The following is a 21,948-nucleotide window of genomic DNA, read 5'->3' on the forward strand; positions in this document are numbered from 1 at the left end:
TTTGAGGCTATATGACATTAGTTTTCAAAATATAAAGCCATGTTATCATTACTGGTTGCTTGCCAAAAGCAATTCAAAACACATCAGGATTAAAAATATTTTTTTTTTTTTTAATGATTATAATAACTTCTACAGTTATATTCTAGTAGAATTTACAAACAGCATCTATGTACAAGAGTAGTTAAATAGTGTAATGGACTAGTGTTCTCTTTTTGATAATAAATAAACTAATTTTTATTGAAAAAAGAATATACAACAGTAAAACAATGCCTCATATGTTTATAAAATAATAATTACTATAATTAATTAAAAAAAAAAAAAAAAAAAAAAAAAACAGTTACTAATTTTTATAATTCTTGACCATAATAAAATAAATACAGTGATTAAAATGAATTTATAAAAAATAAATAACTATTTACAAAAATTCTTTATAACAAATTAACAGCACCAATCACAGTCAAAAAATTAATCTTTAGAATATATGCAGTTACCAATTAAGAATGCCTTTTAAAATGTCTTCTAAAATATCTTATTAACAATGTCTTTTAAAATTTATTTTCCTTAGATATTTAATTTTTCCCAATCCTTCAATTTCCTTCTAAGATATTGAAATTGTTTATTAAAAAAACAAACAGCCTCTTCTATAATAGTTATTTCTGGTATGGTTAAGATAAAAAGTTATTAAATATCAGAAATTATTTAGCTTCATTAGATCTATTTTTAATGGGAATGTACATAAAAATAAGTTAACAAATAGAGGGTAAAAAGTATCCAATTAAGAAACCAGTTTTCTATGACTGATCATGTTTTATGTGAAAAGCAATTCTAAGAGGGCTTTTTTGTGCAAAATTGATCAGTTAGGGATTGTAATAATGTTACAAAATATTATTACCTTTAAAAAAGGGATTAACCTTTATGTATTTTTTAGTATTTTGAAAAGTTTGGATACTTCTGAAGCTACTGCAATTGGGCAATAATTGGGTTATTTACCCTTATTTTTGTACTCAGGCACAAAAGTGGAAAGTTTGAAGCTGGAAGTAACCAATACTTTTTGAAAAATTGGTCAGGTGTGAAGGAACCTACAATAAAACTACATAGGGTTACACAGTCTCTTCAGGAAATACAATCCTGACCATATGACTGAAATAAAAGCATTTAATTAAACTTCTCAGTACATCATTATCATGAAAATAAAAAAAAAACATTTAAAAATCAATGACCTAAGTTGAGCTGCTTGAAATTTTAACGGAACACAGGACATAAATTTGTAAAATAATCATCTTTTATTACACAATACAGTGGGTTCATTAATTAATCAGCCTTTTTTTAAACATTTGGCCAGCATTAATTTTTTCCTTGCTGATTTAAAGCACACAATAATACAAAAATTGATTAACTTATGATACTTTAAGTATGATTATATTAAGTTAAAACTTTCATATTTACAGTAATCATGTTTACAGTAAGTATAGATTTAATAGTTACCACAGTTTTAAAAATATTACATAAAAATTATAATTTAACATTAACACATTCATGGCAGATATTTAACAAATCATGTTGACAGTGAGGAATATTAAAACAATCACATTAATATTGAACAGAGACCAATCTTAATTAGGGAACATTCTGATCTTGATTTTTAACTGGATCATTAGTACCGCCAATGCAATACAGTATAGTGTCAAGAGGTGAAGTCAGAACATTGAACAGAAACAGCAGCATGATAGACCTTATGGCTATGGAGTCTTCAATGGCCTTTAGTGGGCTACTTAGTTTGTCTAAGGTTCTATAGAACGTTAGGTAAATTTTTACTTAAAATGTCTAATAAACTATGTACATAACATTCAGAGTAATTCTAATCTTTCCAGCAGTTTTTCCCAGTAACCTTTATTTCTCAGCAGAAATTAAGATATTATTATACTTCTTATTCGGTAATTCAATCTGTCAGACATAACATGACTAATATTAATATCAGTAATACATCACAGTTATTGCATAACAATACATTAAAACAATTTTTATTTTCAACTGCTAAAATGAGTCACTGCAACTTTAGTATGTGGTATATAACCCAACATAACCTAAAGCTTGCTAACCTCATCTTAATAAATCTTTAATCTAAATTAAATATACAAATTATTACATAAAGTAGGAACAAGACTAAGTTAGCAACAAGATTAACTTTGGTTAGGTTATGTTGAACAGTAGACTGCATCTGAAGTAGCACCAATGAGTCTTTTCTAGCCAACCTTTAAAACTTCTTTTATATTTACCAATCAAATTCATCATACGTCAGATTCAACATTAATTTTTTTTTTTTTTTAGCAATCTAATTTCATTGCATATAGAGAGAACAATTCATTTATATATGCAGGCTTATAATCATTGATAGCATTGAAATCAGTATTACACAAATCCTTAACCTTAGAAATATTACAAGACCATTTTTTATTTGGAATATCTGTTATATTTATACTAGCATATTTAAAATACCACCGATCACACAATACACCATTACACAATTTAAAACTTACTATATTTATGATTTTACAAAACTTTGCTATTTATAAATTATTATAACAAGTGTGTTCTCCACGCTAATAATGTTCAAACGTTACAGTAAACTATCGACCTTATTTCTCATGCATAGAAAGTAAACAAGAATATTTATTTGTGCAGACAAACTGTTGTGTGGTGACAGTGTACTAAATAAAGATCACTTTAGTTTCAAAAAGAGCATAAGTAAAAAGTAGGTACCATTCTGGTCTTCAGACTAATCTTACAAGCTGTACTTGAAAAGAATAATGCTTTCTACTTTGCAGATTTGTAGATATGAAGAGGATACTTTTAATAACACAATATTAAACAGAACAAAATGTTTAAAATTTCAAGGAAAAACAGAGTAAAATGTAGGGAAAAAATATTTATAATTCTTCTATATGAATCAGATAGCAGTGCTACAAGTTGATCAGTAATGACAATCTCTGATACAGAAAGGTTTGAGAGACTAAGGTGTTGTTTGTTTTCACTGCTTTCTAACTTGCATATATGCATATAGAAGCAGCAATAAATGGAAATATCAGAATGTAGTAACAAAAAAAGAAATAAAGTTAATATTCACTAATGATATTGTTGTTTTGACTTTTATTTTTTTAATTTTGTTTTACAGAAAAAAAACCATCGAAGGAAATTCTCTCAGTAGCACGGATTCAATGCTCAAAGTGAAAGTCAGTCTGAAAATAAGAATAAGGCAAAGGTTATGAAATGTAATAGAAATACTACAGAAATGAAACATAATATTCTAAAAGTTGTAAAATTATGAAGGATATATGAAGAATGATAGTATAAAAGCAAACTGGCCCAAGCAAGGACCTTTCAAGCAAAAAAAAAACGTCTTTATAATGATAAATATGAATCTCAGATTTGGAAAAATATACTTAAAAATACCTGTGAGAAGTCTGGCACTTTGCGGTAGCAATGCATGGATGACAGAAATAGTAGAAACAAAAGAAAAATCTTTGAAATGTAGTGTTGTGACAATTATCTGGGCTGATAAAGCACAAAATGACAAGAGGTATTAAGGCAAATAGGTGAGAAGAGAATTTTGTAAAGATCCTAACTTGAATTGATACATCATATGACATCAGGTTGTAGAAATTCTAAGGAAAAATGATTTTGTTAAATGATCATCAATTAGAAAAAAAAGAAAGGAATATTATATTATATATATGTAGAAAGGAATGTAGCATCAATTTAGTTACATGACTGATAATTCCAAAAAAAAAATTCTGTCCTATCTAACTTGTAACCAAAACATGTTAGATAAGTTTAGATTAGAACAAATTCTCAACATAAAAGAGTGTTATATTTGAGAAGTAACAATACATATAAATTTACTTAATCCTAGAAATCATATGTAAGTATAAATTTTATCATAAAATCAAAGAAGCGTAGAAAAATATAACGTACCATACAATCTATGTATTCCTTTATACTTTTTAATAAGTGATTTAACCAGAGGGGGTAATCCAAAAAAATCAGAATTTAATGAATCAGTTGACTCTTGTGAGTTGCAAGCAGAATATTTACCTAATGGAAGTTTTACCATAGGTTTTTGGGCATTATTTAAAAGAATAGTTTTTATTTTATTACCAAATGAACTTTTTTCACTATCATTAATTTTGTTTAAAAACTTGTCACTCTTTTCAGGCATTTCTATACTGTCAATAACTGACTGACCCTCCCATTTTATGGATTCAGATAAAAAACTATCAGTTATTTCTTGACTATTGTTGCATTTAGATTTATCACAGCATTCATGATTTATTTCAGCACTTATTGACATATCCCATGCATGATCATCTTCAATGTTGTCATTTAAAAATGAATTATTATAACTTTTATCACAATCAACAATATTACAATTATTTTTACAATTTATTTTAGTATTAACAGCTGCAGAACTTAAATCAAACCCCTTTAAAAATGAATCATCAACAGATAATAAGCTAGAACAAGATGGACTACAATTAGATTTTGCAGAATTTGATATTTCAGAAAATAGTTTATCCTTGTTTACATTATTCTCCAACTCATCCACTTTATTAAATTTTTTTTTACTGCTTTCATTCACACTAGATTCTTTGATAAGTTCCTGAAATATGTCATCAGAATCATATATTTCATTATAATCAATATTCCTCCTTTTAGAATTATTAGATCGCAATATTGGTGAAGTTTCAGTATTCTCTGACAATCTCTTACAACCGGCTCGAATGGGAGTAGAAGTTTTATGTTCCGTATTGAAATATTGCATTTTATTGTCATATTAATGAGCTAGCAGTAAAATGGATCTGAAACACAAATACATATTTATAGCAAAGTATATCAAATAAAAGTAACATTTGGTTTAATAGGTTGTAGGATTAAGAGTATTTTAAATTATTATATACTGCTTCATAATGGATTGTAAACAACATTAATACTTACAACTTACTCACAAGAAAAAAGTTTATAATGTAGCAATTATGAAGTTGATAATAACATTTTATAGCACTTACTAAGTATTAATACTAAACATGAAAAAAGATTTCATGAAACCCATCCATCAAGAGAAAAAGAATAAATTCACTCATATTCACAAAAGTATTTTTTCTTATCTTTCAGACAATGGAAATCTGCTTCCAGAGCCTTTTGAAATAATAATCAGTTCCTACATTAGAGACATAACAGAAAGCTGTATTAATGATGAGGTATTTAAGAAACCAGTTTAATAAGTGGACAAGTAATATATTTATTAGCCTGTATTTGTTCATGTAATATGCTGTTTATTGTAAAATGTATAATTTTTATAATTTTCATATAGTTAAGTGTGTTAATAGCAAAGAGTATGTGCTATTGCAAAATGTATATTTTGTGATTACTCATATCTTTATGGATCCACTTTCTGAGAGACAATTTGCTAACGTTAATTCTGTTGCCAAATGCAACTGTGATTCCATTGCGCTATGTGATTTGTTACATATTATGTACAGCATAGGCACTGCAGTTTAACTAGTGTACTCCTAGATATATATATATATATATATATATATATATATATATATATATATATATATATATTGATTGGTTTGTTAGTAAATCAAATAAAGAATATGTATTGTTATGGTTTTGAAAGAATATTAGTTAATGTAAAGTATATTACTGATACGCATATACTTTAGATGTTTTTTGCTTTGTGCAGTATTTATAACATATTGTATTTACGTGCAAGTGTAATTATTAAGAGGACTAGGTATTTTATTGCATGAAGTTCTTTACTTTGTTCAGCTAAATATCATGTCTATGGTGTAAGGACTGAAGGACACCATAATAGATTGAAAACACATTGATCAGCAACATATCTATTTTCCAATACATTCTGAAAAGGCAAAAATCTATTAAGATTTTAATAATTTGCCTTAACAATAATATTTTGCGATTTGAATTAATATTATGTATTCCAAAGCAAATTGTGAATTGGTTGCATAACCACCAAAATCTCCATACAAAAGTAATTAAAATCCATATTTACAACATTTTTATCTTCTCAATTTCCCACCTAGGTTGAAAATTTCAAAATGCTAATTTTCTTACAAACTGCATCATTGTTTAACAAGCTGTATTATAAAAAATATGCTTTAAATATGTATAAATTAACAGAACATTTTTTAAAATCAGAGATCTTTACAATTTATTTTCTAGTGAGATAAAAGGAATAATAACATTTTTCACCTTTCTTGCAATATTACCAGAAAAATTAAAGTTTTTTCCATCTCCATTCCAGATATATTAAAAATGTTGAATTAGTTTAAATTTCCCTCAAATTTTAATCTTTTCACTGGGATTCTTTAATATGATGTATATTAAATACACAGGAATAACGTTTTAATACAGGGCAAGGGGGATTATGTTATTCCTTTCCTCTCACTAGAAAAAACCCTAAACATCAGTTTTTACAGAACTTTATTGTAATTTGAACGATTTTTATAAAACAAATTTTCATCAGCTATAACTCATTAAAATTGCAGTTCAATAGTTTAACATATGTAATTCAAATATTTTTGAGTCAAAAAAATATATTTACAGGTTAAAAAGTTATATTAGATTTAAAAATAAATACAATTTGTAAATAATAAACATTTTGAAATTTTTAACATCCTGTATAATATAATTTTCATATATGAAATGGTCATGAAATCATTATTTGCTGAAATTATATGGAATGACCAAAAAATTATTCAATACACTAAGTTATCATTTTGTGCACAAAATGTTATTATTTTTGAACTAAGCCACAATAAAAAACTAATCTTCTTCTTGTTTGATAGTTATTACACAACCACAGCGAGATTACAAAACAATGAATGACAGCCAAACATTATATTTTATCACTAAATTTATTGGATCAATTTTTTTTAACCCATATTTTGCAGTGCTCTGATACACTGGTCGTAAAAAGATTTCTTAGGTTTATAGATGCTTCTGAATCATATGATTTTTGATCCTCAGGTATGTTTATTTATAGATTTGTGAAATGTTGGGAAACCCAACTTCAACAGGAAAGGGTGTCTAAATTAACACAAACTGATTTAGCTTACTATTTTAATATTTTTACGAATCTAAATAAAAACTTAACAGAAGAGAAATTAAAATACAAAATAAATGAAATGTTCATGATTTATTTCAGTATACAATGAATGTATGATGTTTAATCTTTATGGTAATCAATAAAACACTTTGGGAGAAGTCCAATTTTATAGTTATTACATGAAAATACTGTAATATTTTTACACTGACGACAGCAGATTCACATTCTTTTCAGGAAGAAAACGTTAAGTGTCGCTGGGTTATTGCAGTTGAAAACACTGTTGGTCGTCCAAGTCTCTGCATTTCTGGAATAGCAATTTCTTCTGTGTCATTTGCCTTTGATGATAATGACGTAATAACTACAAGTCTTCAAAATTTGAGTTGCTCGATTTGTTCTTTGTGGACATATTGATAAAGTTACATCAAGAAAGTTTGAAAACAAAGGCCACCACTATTTTTTTATTTTCATTGTTATTTGATAGTTGACACCATTGTCCAGTGAATCAACCTCCACCCATATGGCAATTGTATTGCTTTATGAGATCTGGTTCTTGGATTGAAATTTTCATTTTTTTCACCTTTGAATACCTTTTGACATTATTCAGAGGTTCAGTGGACTGAAAATTTGTAATTATAATAAAGGAGGGTTGTCATTCCATTTTGTAATAAAAATTGAACTGGTGGTATCAAATTGATAATCATACGCTCCACAAGGTTCTTTACACAAAAACGAGACTCCTTCAAAGGGCAGTTTTGAATTCTATTTTCAGAAACTGTTCCAGTAGCGAAAAAGACTCAAAACGCTTCTTCAGTTAAACTTTACAATTTATACAAACTAAAAACCTATCAAAATAAATACTGTGCTTCCCTATTTTGTCTACAATGCACAATAAATTTTAAAAAACTGAATCACCAAATCCAAGGCTTTTTATATCTCTATACTGATGGTGGCTCATGGCTTTCCTTATGAATATTCATTTCTGCTGAAGCTGCGAAAACAATAATTTTTTCGGTCTAGATACAGACGTAATAAATAACTGACAATAAGTTTACATTGAAAAACTATCGCTATTTTTTAGTATTAATAATCAGTTAAAATAATATTGTGCATCAGAGTTTATTCTTATATAAATTATTTATGTCACCCCAGAAGAAGCAAAAAATGATTAAATTTGGTGAACAATAACATAAAATACTTATTACCAACAAAAACCTTTTGCTATTATTTAATATGCAAGACTGCTATTTAAAAGACTTGTAGCAAATCACTATCAATTGCTCTGGCGAACATCTTTACATACTATAATGCACCACTCATGAACATTTCAAAATAAAAAAAAAAAAAGTTATTGTTATTAAAAAGAGGTGTTTTATAATGCATTTTTATAACTTAACATATTAATACACTTACTAAGTAAAATTATATAATTAATCTAACAAAAGGTTCACAGAACTACAATTTCTCAAATTATATAAGATAACTACAGATATAATTTTCTACTAACTACACTAACCTCAATGTGAAAACCAAAACAAATCTTCTAATCCAAATATTAATAATCAATAGTATATAAATGAACTATAATAACAACACGCTGCCAAAATCATTGGAAAATAAAACAGTCTTATTGGAGTATCTTAACTTTTCATCCAATGAATCAGATTCATCAAAATGAATAATTCGTTACAGCGTTGCGCCAAACATAATTTTAAACATCATGACGTCATACGACATATGCTATTAGTATTACTTCGTAAACGCATATTGTAAAAACAGAAATAATTTAATTAAGCCAGAGGCTAATCAAACAGTAAACGTAAGGGCAAATTATTTCTAATAATTAGCTAACTAATAAAATACATAAGAAAAGCTCGCTTGCTTTTCATGAACTACGTAGTAGAGAATAAATTCACTTTTTACTCTAGCGTACTGTTAATTCGTAATTGGACAACTGTTTACAGATATAGCTTGAAAAATACAGATACTGATAGAGTGTAGTATATTAAATATTCACAGAATATTTAGGTATATTTTAATTAAACAAGCTTTGTATACTGTAGTTGATTTGAACTACCATCCTATTTTATTTCAAATTGATATTAATTTTTATATTATAATAAATTTGCAGCTAAACATGTCTATTACGAAGTACCTTGCAAAAATATAAATTATGAAACCTAACTAAATAATACTGTAAATAAATATTAGTACCAAAGAATAATTCAGCACACCCTTTTATACAAATATTTACTACGTTTTTAACAGTGATTGTCAACAATTTTATTAATTTCGAACTATATTTTTGTGACGATACATCGAAGAAACTGTAGATACTTCGTAACGTTTTCAGTCGTCTTCGTGACCTTCCTCAATGATTGGTGATACTGGATCGTTGTCAAGTGAATTTACAACTGGCGGGTTTTTAGAATTTGTCAAACCCATTTTAAGATGCAGTTTAAAAATGAGATTTAAAATGGGCCTATTCACTTTGTATTACATAATACTCAATAGTGTTAGCATGTCCTCTCTCTCTCTCTCTCTCTGTGTGTGTGTGTAGATGTGGAAAGCTTTTATTTATCCATTGCAATACTCAAAACACAACAATCAAACAAATATGATGGCCCCTTAAATATTTTAACTAAAGTGTTCCGATTGCAGTCTTCTAAACTGGTCAAACAGGATTCAGTTTTAAATACATATAAAGTGAATATGTAAAAGTCTGATACACAAACATGTGTTCAAAATTTGCTAGCTACTTCAAAAACACAAATCCACCTACGCTGACACTGACCATCATATTCTATAAATACATAAAAAACCATTCTGATGAACTACCTATCTTTTATTTATTCTTTGTTATAGATATTAATTTATCTTATTCTTAATTTTGTATAAATATATTTATTAACAAAATCTTGTTTTTTCTTCTATAAACTAAAACATTGATGGAAATTAAAAAAAATATTTTTACAATAAAATATTATTTTAATTTTTAAAATTAATTAATAACATGAATGATGCCTTTTTGAAAGACAAAATGTGTAATTTTATATTAAAACTGGTAAACAACAAATGCAATTTTTATAGATTACTATGCATTTTTTATTTAACAATTTCTCTGTGGTTGCTACAAGCCTACTAATATGATAAAAAATGAAAATTATCGCGAATAAAAAAAACACCAAGCATGACTGAAGCTTGAACCTTTCAGACAAAAGACAGGAGACAGTACCACTACAGTGCAAAGCAAGTGTAACTGATGCTACACTCTGTCATTGAGGTCATCAAATGTAAAATATTAATATTAGAAAATAAAAGGATATAATAATATTGCTTCATAAAAAATAAACATTGTATCAAAATTTCCACTGTGATCAGTTTGGATAAATTTCATGCACATACTTACTACAGTACTAAATAGATTCTGTTTCTGGCAGCTTTTAATGTTTTCAGGTAAGGATGGGGATTAATTAAAATTTTGAAAAAAACAAACAATGCAACAGGAGAAGTAGGGAACAGAAAAGTACAACTATGTCCACATAACATTATTTGAAATGCTGAACTTTGTGGATTTAAATTAACTTAAAAATTGCAGATTTCAATTATGTTTTATATAATATAAAATGCTATTTAAAATTTATGCTCAGTTTCAAAGGTTGTTTTTTAAGTCTTATTTATAAAATAATAGTAATGAGGTTTTAACACAAAATAAGGGAGCCAAACCAGACAGAATTACGAGGTTACTTAGAGTTCCTTTCCTTTATAAGGATATATGGGGATACAAAAGTAACTAAAATTAATTTTAAATCATTTCTTAGGTTTTATGCAATTTACCACTATAGCTTACTCAAAGTTCTCTCTCTATCCTTTTGATATGAAATATATCTCAAAAAACCTTTCTGTTCACACTGAAAACATTTTTATTCTCAATAAATACAGTATTCAATTTTTAACTTCATTTACATAAAAAAAAATCTACCTTTCATAAAGATAACAAAAAAATAGATGGCATGCAGAACTGTCATGTTATGTTTAGCATTCGGCAAAAAAAAAAAAAAACTGCTTTGCAATAACAATTGTATGGGCAGGCGTGTTTTTGAAGTAAAGTATCCAATTACTATTCTTCCATATGTTAAGTTGTTTTCTTTACACACTATCAAGAAATGTTTTCAATAACTCCACAAAAAAATTATAAAAAGTTGTAGACACAATCCATTTTAAAAATCACACAGAACAAAATAATAGATTGGATGGGGGATGTTGAATTCAGTGTTCTCAACTGTCTTGATTCTTGCTCTTTACTGGGTTGTAATTATATATTTAAGTCTCATTTCTGGTCTGAAAAAACTGAATCATTTTGATCTTACTCTCTAAATCAAGAACAGTCAAAAAATGAGGTACCATTAATGTGCCTCATTTACAAATACTTTGTTATCATTTACAGACATAAACCAGTCACTTCAGAAATCTTAAATTAATGATCAAGCATACAGCCTGACAGGAATTTGTTGCACTGAAAATTTTTCTAGTCATTTTGGTTAGTTAAACTCTGGTTATCTAAATCTTTATGATCTTAAATTAACATTAAAGAAACTGATGAGTTAAATAAAACATATTTGTACTTCGTATCTTATATACATTTTTTTCCTAAATTCAAACATTTTTAGTAATTAATTTCCCTTAGAGAAAACAACTTTTTTACATTCTTTGTTCTTTATTATCATTTAACACTAACAACTTTGAACTTCTGAGCAAGTACTCAACAGAAAAGAAAGCCATAAACAATAATAAAAAACAACCTACCGTGACTCCACATCTACAAATGCTTAAGAATTGCACTGCCTTGCAATAGATAGCAAGGCATAAGAGACTACATCTGAATTGTATGCAACAATATTTTTCCTTTCTCATATATTTATATCTACCTCAAACAGCATCAGGGCAAAAGCACATGATAAATCAACATACTTCTACTTTATACTAAATTTGAATAATAATGTAGTTATTAAATTTATATAACTGTAACTAATTAACTAGATATACTAATCTTTTTTTTCTGTTTAGCCTCTGGAACCACCATAAGGTATTACTTCAGAGGATGAATGAGGATATGTATGAATGTAAATGAAGTCTTGCACAGTCTCATGTTGATCATTCTTGAGGTGTCTGGCTAATTGAAACCCAACCACCAAAGCACACTGGTATCCACAATATGATATTCAAATCTGTATAAAAGTAACTGCCTTTACTAGGATTTGAACTTTAGAATTCTTGATTTCAAAATCAGCTGATTTGCAATGATGAGTTTACCACTAGATCTCTTGAAATGTATTCATCAAATGCAAATGATAAACTTAGTATAGCAAAATGCTAGTACCTTATGCAATGTAAATGCACATTTTTTTTTGTAACTTCACAGAGTGCAACAACTGGATGTGTTACCTTAATAGATCTTATTGAATTTTTATATAAAGTAAATCTCTATAAAAAGAAAAAAAAATATGCTACATTTATGTCTTGAGCAAGATCACAAATTCTGCCAAAATTCATCAAATAATAAAAGCAAATTAATAATCAATCAGTCAAATTTTGCCAAAATGTTGATGATATCCAAAGCAAAACAATTCATAAGTAGATTTTTAACAATGAAATTGTGGGTGATTATAAATTGAAATGGTGCATATATTTTCAAATTAGCTGAACTTCAGTATACCAGAAGACAAGGTGAAATCCAAACGTCATTAATATGTGCAGTTTGATAATGGGAAACCATCAATCTATATATCTGTCTGAGAAATTGCAAATTATATTGGATTAACAATGTTGAGCATGTACAGAATGACCATAAAATTTGTGCCAAGCTATTTTTACTTACACTGAAAGATTCAGTTTGACGTCACACAAAATATGCTGGAGTGCACACCAATGGTGATTTTAATTACTTAATGATGAATCTTGGGTAAATGATCTTGCTCAACCCTCATAGTAGCAGTCATCATTATCCCCAAGGTCAGAGAAAACAAGTCATGTGAGTGTGTAGTTTGGCCCTCCAAATTACAACAAATGTACTATTTGGAGGTTCTATGTTATCTTAGAAATGGCAGTTTGGTGTAAGAGACCAGACCTGTGGGAACTACACAAGTGGCAGTGCATCACAGTAACACTACCACTATTCATCATATCCAATCCAGGATTTTTTGGTGGAATTCCATGGGTTAAACAACTTCCTGCAATTTTTGGTTGCTTGCAAAGCTGAAGATGCAATGAAAGGGTCCTGATTTGAAAGCTGAGAGGACATAATGACATACATAAAAGCACAGCTAGTAAGCTAGCTCATAAGAGATATATGAAAAATATTGCAGCAATTGAAAGATCAACTTATTAAGTGTGTAGAATCACAATAAATATTTTGGAAATTAAGACTGGAAGCCACTAATAAAAGCGTTTTTTTCATGGTTTGATATTTTTTATTAATGAATGACAAAATGAAGCTAAAATTCTTAACTACTTTAGAATGAATTAATTAATTAAATGGAAGTCTGGTAGTCCCAGATAATTTGAAAAACTCACAACATTGAAGATATGAAAAAAAGTAATACACCTTTAATGGCAAATTCTTGTCATAGAGATTTTAGTTATTGTGGAAAACTTTAGGTTCCTTTTATTAAACTTAACTTATAAAAAAAATTGTTTCTTTTTGGATTTTTTTCTAGGTTAAAATAGCACTTTAACAATTGAATCATTTTCTTGATAAAAAAAATAAAATGCAGCAGCAAGCGATCACATTTGTTTACACATTGCACCTAATGTCTACATACGAATAGGTAATTGCTTATTTAATTTTGGTAGCCAAGTACTGTAAGGATACATATTTTCATAATCATCACTTAAACACTCTTACTAAAAGAGTTGACAGCTTTTATATTTTTTCTGTTGACAGGCAGCTTTTTCTATCAATGAAAATGTAATTTAGAATGAAATTCTAAATCTTGCAACTGTTGATTACTTAATCAAGATGGCGATTTCATTTATTACATTATTTTAATAAAATCAACTTTTAAGATATATGCCAATACTTTACAATTACACAAATAATTAACTAATGACAAAATATTATATTTACTATATTACGTAACTCTTACTATATATTCTAATGTGCATAAATTCACTGAGAAGGCATGATTACTTCAATGTTATATATCAGAAATATCATAATATTATGTATCACATAAATGTTTTATCAGAAATCTTCTTTTTTTCTTCCCTTATGCCATAAGTATCAGGAATTTCTTTATTTCTTATGGTCCCTCAGAAGATTTTTATACCACTTTGGATCACTTAAATTTCCTGTATGAGAGGTCATCAGAGTAATAGGATAGAATGGTGGAGGGACCACCTGCCTACTTCCATTCCCAGATTCCTTTAATGCCCTGGCATTTCTTAGGATATTACAGATCTTTCGAAGCTAATGGTCTAGAGGGGTTGTAGTCTTTAGTCATGCCCAGGACTCATTAGAAATGTCAACATTATTTTATTGTTGTTGCTACATAAAATCAACCAAGTAAAGATTATTCATGTGTTAAGTGCACTGCACTTAACAAGACTATATAAGAGTTATAACTGAACAATGGAAGAGTAAAACTGAATTTACAATAAAGCAAGAATAGAGATGCAAGAGATATCTAGTGTTAGCAATTGCAAGGTTGAGCAGGCATATTTACAATTTTCATAAAGTTATATTAATGCTATCTGTTAATGAAATCCAAAATCTAACATTTTCATTTTCTACAACTGCTGATGATCAGAATTTAGATCTATATATTATTATAATCTTTAATTAACACAAATTGCTTAAAGAAAAACTATGCATATAGAGATAACACTTTTTTCTTCTACACGTAACAATTTTTTTTTTTAACAAATGGTAACTGCAATTTTTTAATCAACATAAAAAATCACCTCAAAAAATAAATCCTTGGACTGACTTTTAGGAAAAATGCCTTCAATTAAACAGTGGATGAAGTTTCATTTCCACTGATCAATCCGTATCCTTTCTCTTCAGTAAGAGAGAAAAAGTAGATGGATAACTCTTCATATTTGACATCTACTGTCACTAGTGAAAAACTAAGCCAGTTGGTGTCAATCACTAGACTCTAGAAGGAATTAATTATATAATAGGAATTTGTAACAAAATTTAGAACAAAAAAATTAATTTCCTAAAAAATAAATCATAATAAATAAAATAATTTTCTGTTTCCTCATTTTGACGAACAAAAGCTCAAGAAAAGTTTATTTTCATAAAACTATTATGAAATTAAAATTATTTGTGAAAATGCAATACAACAGCCATAGATTTTTTTAATCCTAAATTAATTTTGCTGATACAGACATGTAATGAGAAAAACTTATTAAATACTAGCTGACCCGACAATGCTTCATTACTGCTAGAGTTGAGTATATATAGATTAGACTAACACAAATAAAAGTTTGATAAAACATTAAAAAACTGAACATTACGAAACACCACAAAATTTAATCTTTACTTTTTCACCTCTTTCCTCTTCCAATCTTCACCGCTTCCCCTTCTTTCCTTTATCAAAAAAATATTTCTTTCCACATAACTAATATATATTCTGAATATTAGCCAAATCAGACCATAAATACAATTTTTCAAAATATCTTGACCCTGGTGCCATCTAGCAGGTCCATATTTTACAAAAATATTTCTTTTCACATAATTAATATATATTCTGAATATGAACCATATCGGACCATAAATACAATTTTTTGAAATATCTCAGCCCCAGCACCACCTATTGGGTCAATTTTTTGCGAAAAACATTTCTTTTTATGTAATTAATATATGTTCTGAATATGGGCCAAATTGGACCATAAACAAATTTTTGAAATATTTGACACCTGTAATTCATAAACCTTCACAGGCATGGGCACAACTCACTAACATTTCATCCCATTCAGATAAACTGTATAGGAATGCATATGGAACAAACAAGCATCCATTTTTATATATACCTCCAGACCCGGGAATGCGTTGCTATTGGTAGATTTGAGTATATATATGGCATTAATCTATATATATATATAGATTAAATTAACGCAATTGAAAGTTTGGTAAAACATTAAAATAACTGAACATTATGGGACTTCATAAAATTTAACCTTTCACTTTTACCCTATTTCCCTTTTTCCTATCTTCATATTTCTTTGTTTCCATGTGCCCTATTTATTTCCCCATTTTCCCTTTCTCCTCTTTCCCCTTTTCCCTCCCCCATTTCACTTTTCTCCTTTCCCTTTTTCCCATTATCAGGCATGTAAATCGGTCCAGTAGTTTTTTAGTTCTACAGTGGACACTCATATGTAAAAGCCAATGTTAATTGCAGTTTATATATACAGAAAAAGAAAGTCTGTATGCATATTTGTTTGTTTGTTTTGTAAATATCTTGACACCAGTGCCACCTAGTGGGTATAGATTTTGCAAAAATTTTTCTTTTCATGTAACTAATATATATTCTCAATAAGGGCCAAATAGGACTATCAATACCATTTTTTAAATATTTCGACCCTAGTGTCACCTAGCGGGTTCAAACTAATTCAATAACCTTCACAGGTGTGCTCACAACTCACCAAAGTTTCATCGTAATCGGATGAATGACATAGGAATGGATATGGGACAAACAAACATTCATTTTTATATATATATATATATATATATATATATAATGTTAATTTTTACATATACTAATGTTATGAGAAACCAAACCTTATTTAGAGATAACATAGAATTTGTATTCACTAATTATCTTAAAGAGACAGATAAAACATAGAATAACATTAATAAACAACAGGTATTTTACATTAGAAAGAATCTATGTTAATTTATTTTGAAAGCATAAGACATCAAACACAAAACATTAGTAAACTGAATGAACTAACATAGTTCAAATGTACACTTTTAATCATATGTAAATATGCCTTCCCAGCTTGATACCTTTTAACTACTTCTTATAGAACAACAGTGTAAGAGTAGTTGTTACCAAAATAATATGAAATAGTATAATTAAAATATGGAATTAAAAAAAAATCTAATTCTAAATTACGTTCAGGTACACATTTTTTTTAAGCAAACGGACTTTTATAAGAGGTTGCAGAAAGGTGGTAACAATACATAAAATTCTTTTTAAAGTATTACAATATTTTAATATGATAATGCATAATAAAGAAATATGTACAAAAATTTATATAACATATTATATAATACAATTAAAAAATATAAGAACATAAAAACTAATTTCATAATTTTAATAATAAAAATAATTATATATATTAAAAATAAAATCAAAATACATTAGTATCGTACATGCAGGAATGTTGAAGTTTATAAGTGTGTATTAGATGTCATTGATTATGATATTTATGTTGATGAGGATGCGTTTTATATGCCGGCCAGCGGCATATTGGACAATGATGATTATCAGTTTGTAACCACAACATTAGACATTGATGATGATAACAGTGTCCACATGGTAATCCGCACAATGTTTCTCCAATTTGGTAACCTTCTAAGCAAACAGCACAATCTTCACCACAAGCAGCTGCAGCAGGTTGTCTATCTGAGTTTCCATTACTGTCCATCATTCTCAATAAAACCTCTGGAATTTTGTAAAATATACATATTAATAAAATCAAATCATAGAAAAGTTAAAATAATAAAAACTGTGCTCACTGGTGGTGCTTTATTTACAATAAAGGAATATTCTCTATTCAACGTAAACATCTGGAACATCTTTTAGGCTAAAAAACTGAGGGGTTAAATTTAAAGATATTCTGTAATGTTTGCAAAAATTGTAAGAACTAATAAATTACTGAAGTTAAACAACACGAATACAGGAGACCTGATATAAATCGTAAGCTAATCCTGAAAATGATAGCCACTCTCAAGAACTTGAATTAAAGCAACCCATGCTATGGTTACAGAGGAAAGTATGAAGGAAATTGTTTCCTGTTGTCTTTTTCAATGAGCCGAATATACATTGGCTAATAAACATGCCAAGCCCACTAAATGCAGGCAATATGTAGCTCTACAAGTGACACCTACTGTTCACTAGAGGGCTGGATACACTAGAGGGTTCTGAGTTCACTAGAGGGTTGGCTGTACAATGATCATTATTACTTTTGGATAAAGTTTGTGGTGTCTCTTGTACTTCATGCATCATACCTATAAAAAAAGACTGTGGCAGGTAGTACAAAGCAACAAATTATTGTTACATCTTTCTGTTGTGAAAGATGCATTATACAAGGTGTGATAAAAGATTAACAAGAAGTTTTTAATTCTGCATCCTTTCTTTTCAATTGAGTATCTTTTTACTATAGAATGGTAGGAAGTTAGGTAATTAAGATGTACTTTAATAAGAGTGATGATTTACTTTGTTTGAAATTGACAGAACAAAGGATTTGGATTAAAAATAGAATAAAGAAGTCAGAGAAGGCTTTTATAAAAATTTAAAATAAATCTACTACATCAACTGATGAAAATATCAACGATATAAAGAGATATTATGATCAATAATCTTCCAGTCACTATTAGAGTGCTTGCTGAAGAGGAATCTCTTATGGTGCATGTGAAACAATTTTGACTGACATTTTGGGTATGAGATTAGTAGCAGCAAAATTTGTTCTAAAATTGTTGAATTTTCAACAAAAATAACATTAGAAAAACATTGCAGAATTATTGGTTGACACTGTTGAATTATTCAAGAATTATTAAAATTGTTATAACAAAACATAGATGTACACAAATATGATACTGAGATGATGGTTCAATCCTTCCAATATAATTTACTGAAAAACCACGCTGAATTCAATTACCCTTTTTTTTCTTACAATATAAATTCCATTATAAATTCTAACCAGAAAGTTGTACAAAAGTGAACAAATAATTGTTGAATTTTGCACATTGAAAATGTTCCAGCTAAAACTTTAATTCATGATTATTTAGTCAAAAATAACATCATGATGATGCCACAGCATCTGAATTCTCCATACAAGTTCAGAATTAAAACTCTGCATCCTGTTACTTTTTCTTGTTTTTCAGAAATGTATTGCATCTCTGAGAGACTACTTTGAGGGGAACAATATCAATAAAGAATAAATTCTTTTTGATAAAAATTTTAATTCTTGTTATTTCTTGATCACATCTTATATAAACTGCTTTAACTCAACAGGGAGTACAGGAGTTAACACAATCTAAAAAAGAAAAAAAAACTGCTGCTTCATATTTCCAAAATATGAAGCAGCAGTTTTTCTACGCTATAACCTCTTTGATTCAAGTACACAAATCCCTCTGATATTGAGCTTTAGAACCTTTTGTTGTAATTGGATTTCTCCAAAAATTTCTAGCAAAGCTTCAATTAAAGCAACCTAATGAAAATGAGTGCTATTATTATAAACATTAATGCCATGAGAAAACAATTCACTCCAATGATTTTGATGGTTTTTCAGTGTTGTAATGACATTTTACATTTATCACTTTCCCAAAAGAACATTTTGACAGGCTCAGAAAACTATTGTTATGACTTTTCTCATAGGAAGTATTCATCTAGTAAGTATAACATACTTTAGTATTACTTTGAAGAATCAACGTTTTTCTCTACGATAAGATGTATATAAATTCTCCCTCTATAAACAGCTATTCAATAAGATTTTTATACACAGAAATAGGAACTGTACTTATTAAATTATAAATAAAACATCATTCTTGAATGGCTGCAATTTTAAGGAAATTCATAGGTTTACTTAATTATGATCAATACAAACTTCAAATATACAGCATTTCATAAAATGACCTTTCTCCTACTAAGAAATGGTTATTTATTTAACATCAATTAATAAAAAAATTAATACCATCAAAATTTAATGTCCAAAAAATGTTGATCTTTTTTGGTTTAAATTTAATTACACTTGGTTAGTTTATTTACACCAGAAGAGTACTTTACATATTACTCATAAAATACAGAATATCAGTTTTTTACGAACAACTTGATTCCCAGTCAATTATGATATATTAAAAATAAATAAATTCTTAAATAATACTAGTAAAATTCACCTTCGTCAGGCTCGTCTGTTGGTGAAGGTACTTTCCAAACAGGTAGATCTTTAATATAATCACTATTATGAGAATGTGATTGCAACCAAAGATTTGGAACTGCCAATCTTTCTATGAGCATTTCAATCCCTTCCTCTAACTGTGTATCAAATGGGCCAGGACCAGGCATGGGAACATATGGGTGAATGTGTGATGTTGAAGATGATAATGGAGATGTTGAAATCGGTCTGAACAAGCAGTCCAGTGGAAGAACTTCCCACCACGTTCTCTGATCTGGCGTACCCTAGAAAAATAAAAACAAATTGTTCCGAAATCTATGTGACATATATAATACTAAAAAAATTAATTCCTTTATTGTTGATACATAATAATGAATTATACAATTACAATAACAAAACTTCATCAATTACAATCTGATGGTTTCAGAACCTTGGAAGTCTGAAGGAGAGCATCAAATAAATTAAATACTGTAATAGAGCCATTTTTTTTTTTTTTTTTTTACCAAGATTCCAATGGTATAATTAGCGTCTTTGTGCATTGCCTCATTAAAAAGTAACTAAGTTATCTTCTCATATTATTAAATTTTTTTATTCCTGTTACAAATAACAACTGATTTTTACAGAATAAATTTAATCTGTAGAATAATTTTGTTATTTAGGTCAGCAAACAAGTTGAACCCAGTGTTGAGGTGTGCTATGTTTACCAGCATGAGCTGTTTTTTTTTCTAAATCACTATTGCATTGAAGTAATTATAGATAAAAAACTGGTAAATAGTATACATAAATTGTAGAAATAATACACAGAGGAAAAATGAGAATTTACTCTGATTTGTCCAGAAAAATGTGAATTAAACATTTAAAATGGCACTTACAATAAATTACATATTTACATAAACAAACCTGTTGGGTTTGAGTAGATGATGATCTAAACGAAACAAATTGTTTAGCAACATATCCAAACAAAATAAATGAAATAATAAACAATACAGGATGACTGGATATAACTTGACAATCAGAACGAACAAATGTTCCTAACTGACTCATCCAGAAATATCTGAAACATTACAAATTTATATAATTAATCATCATTCACAATCATAAGTAAAAACTTAATTTAAATAATATCATTTCCAAATATATAGAAAATGAAGATATTTTATAGTATTTTTAAAGGGATAACATGTCTATGGTAAACATACCCTATAATAAGATTACTTGTTAACAGAGAGAGATTTGTTTTTGAATTCAGCTATTTTTTTGTTCTAGATTAGCATGGTCCTGGCTTAAGGGAGAACTGTTGCATTGAGATGTAATGTTTTCAAATCCAATGAGATTGTATTATTATAAGACAAAATATCCATCAACAAAAATTTGCAGAACGATTAGACAAGAGCATTTGTAAAATGGTTGAATAGTGGTAAAAGACGAAACAATGCAGGTTACAATCACTTGAAGACCACAACATTTTAACTGAATTGTCCTTTGTGAATTAAAAGTACCTTGAACCACAGTCCTTAAGAATTTTTCATGAATGATTGCAATTATACGCATAAAGCTGCAAATCTGTATAATGAATTATACAAATTAGTATCTAGGGATCATGATTTACGAACAAATTTGTTCTGAATCATTGATGACAATGATTACTTCCAGCACATTAGGTTTTCCAGAGACAAAAATTACATTTTACATCA

General features: G+C 28.2%; 2 protein-coding genes across 3 annotated transcripts in view; both read right to left on the reverse strand.

Annotated features, from left to right (window-relative positions):
- The window catches only part of mus301 (mutagen-sensitive 301), a 55,077-nt gene extending 46,197 nt beyond the window's left edge, over positions 1 to 8,880 (reverse strand). The window contains exons 1-2 of the mRNA XM_075365830.1: positions 8,646 to 8,880; positions 3,973 to 4,856 (exon numbers count right to left, since the gene is read on the reverse strand). Of these exons, the coding sequence (XP_075221945.1) occupies positions 3,973 to 4,819 (847 nt within the window). The 5' untranslated portion in view covers positions 4,820 to 4,856; positions 8,646 to 8,880. The remainder of the gene's footprint in view (positions 1 to 3,972; positions 4,857 to 8,645) is intronic.
- Positions 8,881 to 17,324: 8,444 nt separating this feature from the next.
- The window catches only part of LOC142324817 (E3 ubiquitin-protein ligase RNF103-like), a 40,472-nt gene continuing 35,848 nt past the window's right edge, over positions 17,325 to 21,948 (reverse strand). For both annotated transcript variants that reach the window (XM_075365834.1, XM_075365836.1), the window contains exons 8-10: positions 21,155 to 21,308; positions 20,256 to 20,538; positions 17,325 to 17,802 (exon numbers count right to left, since the gene is read on the reverse strand). In XM_075365834.1, the coding sequence (XP_075221949.1) occupies positions 17,549 to 17,802; positions 20,256 to 20,538; positions 21,155 to 21,308 (691 nt within the window). In that variant the 3' untranslated portion in view covers positions 17,325 to 17,548. The remainder of the gene's footprint in view (positions 17,803 to 20,255; positions 20,539 to 21,154; positions 21,309 to 21,948) is intronic.

Source organism: Lycorma delicatula, chromosome 5 (genome assembly GCF_047948215.1).
Source record: "Lycorma delicatula isolate Av1 chromosome 5, ASM4794821v1, whole genome shotgun sequence".
NCBI classification, from domain to species: Eukaryota; Metazoa; Arthropoda; class Insecta; order Hemiptera; family Fulgoridae; genus Lycorma; species Lycorma delicatula.